General features: G+C 34.5%; 1 protein-coding gene across 1 annotated transcript in view; it reads right to left on the minus strand.

Annotated features, from left to right (window-relative positions):
- LOC145682855 (uncharacterized) overlaps positions 1-9,956 on the minus strand; it is a 75,695-nt gene extending 65,739 nt beyond the window's left edge. The window contains exon 1 of the mRNA XM_081754219.1: positions 9,870-9,956. Within this exon, the coding sequence (XP_081610345.1) occupies positions 9,870-9,956 (87 nt within the window). The remainder of the gene's footprint in view (positions 1-9,869) is intronic.
- Between the last annotated feature and the right edge of the window lie 743 nt (positions 9,957-10,699).

Consider the following 10,699-nt stretch of genomic DNA (forward strand, 5'->3'; position numbering starts at 1 on the left):
AGTGGATACTTTCAAATATTTAGGATCAATATTAACAGACGAAAATCATATTCACGAAGAAATTAAATGTCGACTAAAAGCAGGGAATTCGTGTTACTATTCGGTTCAAAATCTCTTGTCGTCGCGAATTCTGTCGAGGAATTTGAAGCTTAAAATATATAAAACGATAATCATGCCTGTTGTTCTGTATGGTTGTGAAACATGGTCGCTTACTCTGAGGGAAGAACATAGACTGAAAGTATTTGAGAACAGGATCCTGAGACGAATATTCGGACCCAAGAGGAACGAGAATGGGGAATGGCGGAAACTTCATAACGAGGAACTACATAGTTTATACGGTTTACCCAACATTGTTAGGGTCGTCAAGTCTAGGAGGCTTAGGTGGGCAGGTCATGTAGCTAGAATGGAAGAAAGTAGAAACGCTTTCAAAGTCTTGACTGGTAGACCCATAGGAAAACGACCATTAGGAAGACCTAGGCGCAGATGGGGGGACAATATTAAGATGGATCTCGCAGAGATAGGAATACAAAGTGGAAACTGGATGCAATTGGCTAAGGATAGAAGTCAGTGAAGAGCTTTTGTGAACGCGGCACTGAACCTCCGGGTTCCATAGGCCATAGAGTTAATTAGTTAGTTAGTTAATCAATATCCATAACGTAAAAATATCAATACAACATAATATATATTTATAATTATTATTATACTTTGCAATATTTTGCATATCTGCCAAATCCGTTTGTAATGTTTCATTTGGTGCACTAACATTATAATTTTTTCGTTGAAAAATTTTACGAGCTGCTGCATGTAATATATATGCACCTTGAGAAGCTATCCAATTTTTAATTTTCTTTTTAGATAATTTTGTTTTACGTTGTATACTCGAAAAAGAATGAGGATTTGAATAATCATAATATATTTTTGATAATTTTGTCATTTTACATATCATACTCTATCCAATGTTTAAATAAATTAGATAGTGCTTTAGGACTGGATGATTTTCTTATTTTACGAATACGTTGTCTTTTACTAGTACTATAACTACTAATATTCAGTTTTGATGCTGGTGTGCTAATAAATTCTTTAGGAACACTAAGATAAATTTTTAAATTAATGAATTATTATAGGGATTTTTGAATACTTTCTTGTACGAAAAACATTTACTGAATCTATAATATTTGAACCAGGTATTTTTTTGGACACGTACTATACCAGACTTATCTCACTTAGTTTTATCACAATTTGTCAACTGCTTTAATAATAAATCTGTTTTGCTACGTAGTGTTTTCGGTACTGATTGTAAAATGTACGATACAAATGGTATAATAGAAGTATTGTTATCATGTTGCAAAGCAGGTGATTTTCCTTTTTCTTCATCCTGAATAACAGGTAATATAATACTCTTATGTGAAGAAGATAGATGTATATTGTAAATACCAACGCAAAGCTTGCTGCTATAACTTCCATTTATGTTGTACACTAAGGTCATGGCGTTTTAAAACATTATTCATTTCTTCATCTAAAGCTGATTGATGTGAATCAATATATTTAAGATAGGATCGAATTTTATGTACTGCATTTTCAAGAACTAAAATCATTTTACTTAATTCTTAAATGATTATCGACTAAAAATACTACTGCCTACAGCTGATTGAAGTGGTTTCAAAATTTATAGCAGAAGCACCACATTTTTGTAGTAACAACTTCTTTTTTCTTAATGCTGTACGTTGCTGAGATAAAGCGCGCAAGATCTTTTTATGTCTAAGTAATCGTTGCTTCTGGCGCCTATTTAAAGGGATGTTTCCTTTTATTTTGTTTTTAGCTACTTGAGAAATTGTTCTTATTAAATCCCATGAAACATTTTGTAAAATTTGTTTACGTTTTGTATCCTTTAATTTGCACAGAGCACGGAGCGTGTTGTAGTGTTGTTTCACCTTCAACATCTAGATGCCCACTAAATAAAAATTTCTGTATGCATGTCTTTTATGTTACCGTATACATGTATGATTTCATTAGGAAAAATATTTGTACGTATTCGCAATGCATTGTTTGTTTTTTGGGGTAAATCAAATAACAAATAAGTGTGACTCTCACGTGTTACCTCCTCGAATACATTCACGATTTCCTTACTTTATCGAGGCATAAAATTTTGCCTTGCTAAATATTGTATTTGTAATTTATCACGCTGATTTTAAGTACTATAATATAATGTGCATTTAAACTAATATCACGTGCATTTTTCCTTTTGGAAATAAATTTTTAATAATAAATATTACAGTCAACTTTTTATGATGTGCATGTTTTGTAAATAAATTAGGATCATCATCATTAGTTTCTGACATTAAACCATCAAGTATTAATAATGAATTTTCTTTAATTTCAAAATTATTCATGTAAGGTATACCCTCTACAGAACGTATTTTTTCATGTGCGTCCAAGTTTGGTATTACTGCACCATAACGCCAGACAATATCATTAAATTATATACTAAATACTTGATCACGTTCATTAAGTAATCGATTAGAAACCATGTTTTCCCTGCCCTTGATGGGCTTGCATTTAAAATAGTAGTTGGATGTTGAAACTTTAACATGTTGTACTCAAGAGAATACATACAATAGAGTTTTTGCTTTATATACACTCACTCACACAATTTTAACAACGATTTTTAAAACCTTCACATTATAAGTGTTCTTAGGAGGCATACAATTCATTAAAAATAAATTAACAATAAAAATTAAAGCTTAAAATGACAAGCTTAACGAAACGATAAAATAAATATGATGAGTATGCACGACCCAATAAAAATAAATTAGGAATAAAAATTAAGGCTTTCCAATTTTAACGAGTGTTATAAATAACACGAACAAACAAAAAAAGGGAAAGAGACATTCATACAAGTCACATTTACTCGTTCGTGGGCCTATAAGTTGCATTTGCACGTTTTCGTATGGTTGTATCGTCAGTCATGTCATTATCGTCAACATGTTTACGTTTTTTGTTGACCTCACTGTGCGTCTTTGTCTCTGTACAACTAAAGATACGGAACCCTGGCTTACGCACTATACTATTTGGATTTTCTATTACTGTAGACTCTAATTGTTTAGACACTGATTTATAGAAACCCTCAAAGTTAATTTTCTGTGAGGTCCTATTGTTTAGTGTTACTCTTTAATCTTGAGTATGTGCCGAACACCCCTTTGGCATTAATTAGCCTATAAGCATAATTTGTGTCGCCTAAACCATAGAAGGCTGTAAAATTCCAACCTTCTGGAATTTCATCGGTTAGATCACCTAAATAGTTTCCAAGTGGTAACAAAGGTTCCTCAACTTTTTTCTGTATGTACATAATACTGTCGTTGTCACAGTAGATGGCTCTGTCTGGCCCTACAGTCGTCGGTAGTTTGTAAAGTTTGTAATAAAGACGACCAGTATAATATTAGAAAACTGAAGCGGAGCATTTTCAGTTTCAATGTCTCTGTAAGTGATAATTAAATGATCATCATTAATTGGGACTACACTTTTAATTTCATACCGTGCCGTTGTTTAATACCTAAGAAACATGATTTCGTCACTAGCGATTACACTATGTGACATATCAGTGCGCTGTCCCCATTTGGCACATAATGAGTTGAGGTAAAGGTTTGCAAATTGCCTCAAACCCGGGTTCGTTATGATGTTATCATAATTTTACTGTATACCTTCATAGGCATAATAATCCTCGATATATTTTTCTTTGTCTTCTTCAGTTTTACAATAAGCAGGAAACCCAGAGGCTTCTTGCTTCATCTGAAGGAAGGAATTCACATAAATTCCGAACAAACGACCTGAATTCCCCTCTTCGAACTTGACCCGTGAGTTGAAAATTCCCATGTTTCATGTATATCGAGTATTTTGTATCCTTTTTGTAGAGCAATGTGTATCTCTGGAGTACAAAATGTCCCTCAAAGAGCACACTCATCGTCACTACGAGTACAATCGTTAGTGTTTACCTCTTCCATACATGTACGGCAGAAAACGAAAATTAATCGACCTCCCGCAACGTACGGGATAATCGGAAAATATAAGTATTTAAGGCAAGGTAGTAGATTTTATTACACCATGAATACTTTCCGTATCTGGAAAGTCCGGCCCCGCATGTATCTTAGGAGATTTAACTGGCATAGGTTTACGTGACATTACATAAGGTTATATGGACGTAATATGGACATACGCAATTTGCTCATTACCCGTACAATTGACGTAAGATTTGAACACTTCAGTGCGTTCGCCATTGTAACAGTTCTTGGGAATAAGAGAACTCGGGCAGGTTATTGCAACGTTCTTCAATAATCCTTTGTACGTCCTTATTCGTCTTTACCTTCTCATCCCAAGAACATTCCCAGATTTCCGGCGGAGCATTCTTTGTTCATATTTCTTTCCATCGTATTGTACGAGTCTTGAGCAACATGCAAAAGAGCGTCACGGTTATAGAGATAGCATTTTTTACATGGAAGTCATTAGGAGCTCATGAAGTCAAAGGCAGCGTTAAGTCCTTCGTGCCATTCATCGACTTCGTACCTATCAATATACTTTCCCCACCTCTCCTAGCATGCTGGATTTCTATCCCTATTTGTTCTTCCATGTACATAAGCCATTGAATAGCTTTTGTACTAAACTTTGTCTTATGAATGAAACCCAACGCGTTAATTACTGGGACAGTATTCTCAGGTAAGTAGAAAGAACGATATGTACGCATCGCAAGACTTGCAATGGTGGTTGACGTGATGATAAATTGCAAACCATTCGTTTTCTCTTCAATAATGTAACTAAATTTGATGATCGCTTCTGCTAGAATTCTAACATTTTCGCAATAAGAAAGAATTCCTTTTAGAGGTTAAACTCCTCGCCACTTAGCGCACGTTCTTGGTGCCAGGCAATTAGTTCTTCTTTTTCTTCTTTCTCTTCGTCCTTCAGGGTCACAGAATTCAAGTGGGGATAGCGACCAACATAATTTTGAGTATCCTCGGTATTAAATAACTATGGAAAGTCTCCCTTTCGTAAATTACCGCGCAAGGCTAAAGTTTTGAGGAGCTTTGATAATTTGCATCAAATGAACAAAAAAAGAATCTTTAAAAAATACGATTTCCAATGTTAATAATAAAAAAATTCTGACCCTGAATGAGCACATTAAAAAAATATGCTGCTCTTCTATTAGATTTCTAAGGCAGAAAAGACCATCATAACGACTACCATTGTGCACCACACAAACTATAAGTTTAAAGTCAGGTCGGTCTACTAGTACGTGATTAATAAAGTCCGTGATTGTCTTAAAAAACAAACGATTTCCATTATTATCAACATATGTCTTACAAGACTCATCGATGCCTTTACTCATGCAATTGTAGCATACCAGCATTACTTCATCTTCCATTCCAGCGCGAGAATTTAGTGCCCTTAAAATCGTTTCTGTATCATAAACGATGTACATGTACACAGCCTATTAGTATGTACAGGCTTTTGATGTTGCACAAAAACGGTATGGGTGGTATCTACATGTTTACATGTTGAATAGAAATGTTCACCACATACATGATCTGATTTTCGACGACTGGTATCAAAGATGACACCACAATTAGTGCAGACATTATCATTATCACCAACAGACCTACCCGCTTTATTACGCTTCACATGATTCTCCAAAGAAACACCCTCAGCAAACTCTCTATTGCATGCATTTAATTTATTGCTGTTATAAACTCGCACGTGGTTTCATTCGCAAAGAGAACACTGAGTTTCACACTTATGTTTATATGGTAAACCAAAATACGCTTGCAAACAATTATAGCAATACTTCTCTCTCCCAAGAAATATTTTAATATTGCGAATGAGTTCCAAATGACCTACAGTGTCGTCTTTCTTATAGTTAATAAAAATCTTATTTTCTGCATACTCTCATGGGTAACGTACTATATATTCCCGGCTATTTTTTTCAATTTCCTCATAAACCACGATTCGATATTCTCAATTCAAATATGCCTGGAACATATCAAGGTCTTTAAAATCACAACCTGCTTTGGCCTTAACGCTAACTCCTGCCTTCTCGCAGACAATTTCTGCTTTAAGAACACATGTATTATAGTCACGTGTTCTGAAGTTGTACCAACTTTGGCTACATGCAATGTGTTTGGTAATCCACCACGCAATTGCCATGGGAAGACAATATATATTTTGGTTTTAATGCGTATTAAACTCTTTACCAAATAATCCTGATATTTGGAATATTTTTCAAAGGCACTCCTTTTAGTAGGTCTTCATTTCCCATGCATATTCTCGGCCAAGTGGAACTAAAAAAGTACTTCTTGCCCCAGAAGGAAATCCTCACTTGAATTTAAAACTTATTTTAACGCAAAATTATATAAACTTTCAATATAGGATTCTGGATTATCAATAGGTCTTTCATTATTAACAGGTCTAACCACGATTTCATGGCCCGTAAGATTAAACGTACGAAACCTTTTTCTGATGTCTCTTAGAACTTCGAAATTACTATTGCTCTGATTTTCCCCGTCATTATTATTACTATTATTACCACTTGTTTTACGACTATTAAAACTACGTTTAGTACTATTTGTACTATCATCGTTATTGCTCCCATATTCAATCAATATTAGATCAGAGGCGTATGAGGGCCAGGCTGAGGAGTAAATGGGCTCAAGAGTAAGTGAGCTGTGGAGTAAATGGCCTGAGGAGTAAATAACCACGACCATCCTGTACACAAAGTTTAGCCTGGGACTTGTATACATGACTTTGTCCCTGAACGTCTTGCGTGGATATAACCACAGCATTGTTCGTATTTTCAGCCAATCTCCTCATTTCTTCTTCTTCTTGAACGGAATTTAGACTACCACATCTAAAAATACTAAGTCTTCATTTCTTAATAAATGTAAATTATTATTATCACTCAAGTTATGACTTTCTTGAGGGGTCGCGGTTATGGGTGTTTGAAATGGAGTTCAGCATTCATTCGAAACAAACCGTGAGCCAAATCAAAAAGTTGGATAGCTCAGCATCTTTTATTCTATCTATCTGTCCTCTTCCGCATGTCATCAAATACATAAATCTGTCTTGAGCGAAATCATAAGATTCTTTACTACGGAAGAATCCGTAAACAAACTACTCTAAGATATCAGCACTGCTTACGCAGTGCTGTAATAATAAAATATCATTACCTTTAAAGGCACGAAGGGCGCGCAATACGTCGTCGCATCTCTCCGACCCACGATGTCCTAGCCTCTGCAATTCCATGATTGCCTTCCACGTGCTAAAGACCCGGGGATAATCGTTGAGACCGCGCAACACTTCCTGCAGGTAGATTTCATCAACCATATATAGCTCTCCACTTGTGCAAAAGAAATCCATCTGAAAAAATAAAACGAGAAAGCTATTTTGAGTTACTAAGTTCACTTTAGTATATCAGTATCATAAAGAAGAAAATGGCGAGTCAATGATTTTAAATCTTCCGCTGAATTATATTGATATGCAAAGAGAGACTCATCGAATATTAATTTGTTACAAAGAAACTAATCAATAATTTTAAGCTATAGTAAGATTATAATGATATGCAAAACAATCAGAATACTTTGTATATTTTTATTTCTAAACTATATTTTTTAAAATATCCACAAACAAAGTCTCTCTCTCTCTCTCTCTCTCTCTCAGTTCTTTAACATTAATTGATTAATGATGTATAAGTAAAAAAAATAAAATACACATCTTTTTGATCCTAAGTTTTTCTTCAAAAAATGAGTCTTTAAATAGAGAATATGGTGGGCACACCTCGCTAGTTTTCTTCTGCTAATGCAGGTTTTTATTTTGTCGGCCAAAAAATAGCAAACTGTAAAATAGGTATAATAAATTTTGACTTTTAATAAATTCTAAGGTTAAGATTCACTAGTACGATTGATATCTATTTTAAAGTCAAGGAAGAAAAACACTAGTATTTAGTACGTTACGTCTGAAGTCGTACAACTAAATGATCTCAAAACCGGATAACGTGCTTATATATAGCATTGCATCATAATTCCCGACAAGCTCACACATGTTTTCATACAACCCTCTACTAAGTGCTGCCCCTAACGGTCAATTGCAAAAGTACTCAGAACACTCTAACATGTGAGGCAGGTGGTTCATAAACAAAATGCATTGCAGTGTCCTCATTCCATAAAGTTTTTTTAATATCACAGATTATAGTAGTATGCGTCCCCACAATATTTTATTTATTCTCAGACTAAGCATTTGATTTGCCTAATTGTATTGAAAGTACATAAGAATATCCCCTAACTTGTCTGTGTGTAATCTATACTTAACAAATCTTGCTCACTAAAATAATTTAAAATGGACTGCATTTCTTTTAAAAATATTACGTTCATTTATTGATGTTTGTGGTGGCACGCATTTCTTTAGACCGCTCCCATATTGTTCGAACATGCATTTTTAACAAGGAATATTGTTAATAATAATACGAAAGTATAAAATAATCGCGGCGTAGCGGTTCTGAGCTTACTTAACAAGCAAACCATTAAAAATATTAGAATACAAAAAAAGAATGAGCTTCTATTGAAGCGAAAGAATAAATAGTTCAACGCAAATCCATAGAGGTTTCATTGCATTATGAACTTTCGTAAACCTCCGCAATTCCAAAGGGGTTGCATTGCATTGTAATTTGGGTAAACCATCGCAAATCCATATTGGTTTCATTGCATTGTAAACTTGCGTAAACCATCGCAAATCCAAAGGTGTTGCTTTGCATTTGCAATTTGCGTTAACTATCGCAAATCCATAGGGGTCGCATTGCATTCCAATTTGCGTAAACCACCACACACCCAAAGGAGTTGCATTACAAATTTGTGTAAACCACGGCAAATCTACGAAGTCTACCACGTATATACTTAAAATAAATCAAAGTAAAAAATACTACACATCCACGTTACAATCACAATTTTAAACGCAAAGTCTGTGATTTTCTTTCATCGTAACTCTCTACAATCACAATATTTAAACGCGAACTCTGTGAACACAGATTATTCACAATTCATTACTGTAACTTGCCAGCAGTCTGTAGTGGTTTGCGGCCCCCACATCAATTCATTTATTTTCATTCTTTACAGAATAATTTTACTCGAAATACAAAAAAAGAATATTCCCATTCCTTAGTAATTTCTTATGTAATAATTTCTCCCTTTAATAGTCTGTGACACAACCAAACGTGAACATACTTAATAAAAAATCAAAAAACTTCAATTAGATCAATATTCTTTATTATTTCGTTAAGAGGTATCATTATCTTAATCTTAACTGTCAACATTCTTTAAATAAAAGACTTTAAGTTTAAAAAACTAATGGGCTTCAAAGCTATAAATAAAAGGCAACCTTTTAGGTCTTAGTATATTAACTAGTACTCCGGAATTGCAGTCCGACATCATAAGTATTGACTATGAAACCTAATAGGAGGTTTACTACAACATAAATAGATTTACAATCTATCACCTAGTACTTCGGCCACCCTATTTACTTTACTTGCAACGATGAATATTTTCTACGAATCATAAAGACATTGGTACAATATATTTAATCTTTGGGGCTTGAGCAGGAATAGTTGGTACATCATTAAGCCTTCTTATTCGAGCAGAACTTGCTGGACCTGGCGGTTTAAGTGGTGATGATCAAATTTACAACGTAATTGTTACTGCTCACGCTTTAATTACAATTTTCTTCATAGTTATGCCAATCATAATTGGAGGATTTTGTAATTGATTAGTACCCCTAATTCTAGTTGCGCCTGATATAGCATTTCCCCGTCTAAATAACATAAGATTTTGATTACTACATACCTCACTAACTCTACTATTAACTGGAAGAATTGTAGAAAGTGGTGCAGGAACTGGATGATCTGTATATTCTCCTCTTTCCAGAGCCATTGCTCACGCCGGGGCCTCTGTTGATCTTTCTATTTTCTCTCTACACTTAGTGTCCTCAATTCTTGGAGCAGTAAATTTTATTCCAACTGTAATTAATATACGAACTCCCGGAATAACTTTAGAACGAATGCCACTATATGTTTGATCTGTAGTAATCACCGCCGTATTGCTTCTTCTATCTCTTCCTGTACTAGCAGGAGCTATTACAATAATTTAACTGTTAGAAATCTTAATTTCTCCTTCTTCGACCATTCAGGAGGACGAGACCCTATTTTATATCAACATTTATTTTGATTCTTTGGTCACCCAGAAGTTTACATTTTAATTCTCCCAGGATTTGGTATAATTTCACATATTATAACCCAAGAAAGTGGTAAAAAGGAAACTTTTGGTGTTTTAGGAATAATTTATGCAATACTAGCAATTGGATTCCTAGGATTTATTGTCTGAGCCCACCGTATATTTACTGTCGGCATAGAGGTTGATACTCGTGCTTACTTCACTGCAGCCACAATAATCATTGCTGTTCCAACAGGAATTAAAGTATTCAGATGAATTGCCACAATTCATGGAGCACAAATAATTTATTCACCCTCAATCTTATGAACTTCAGGCTTCATTTTCTTATGTACTGTAGGAGGTCTCACAGGAGTTGTATTAGCAAATTCATCTTTAGATGTTTTTCTACATGACACTTATTACGTAGTAGCACATTTCTATTATGTATTATCTATAGGCGCTGT

The sequence above is a fragment of the Thermobia domestica genome, chromosome 4 (assembly GCF_964235325.1).
Source record: "Thermobia domestica chromosome 4, izTheDome1.hap1.1, whole genome shotgun sequence".
Taxonomy (NCBI): Eukaryota; Metazoa; Arthropoda; class Insecta; order Zygentoma; family Lepismatidae; genus Thermobia; species Thermobia domestica.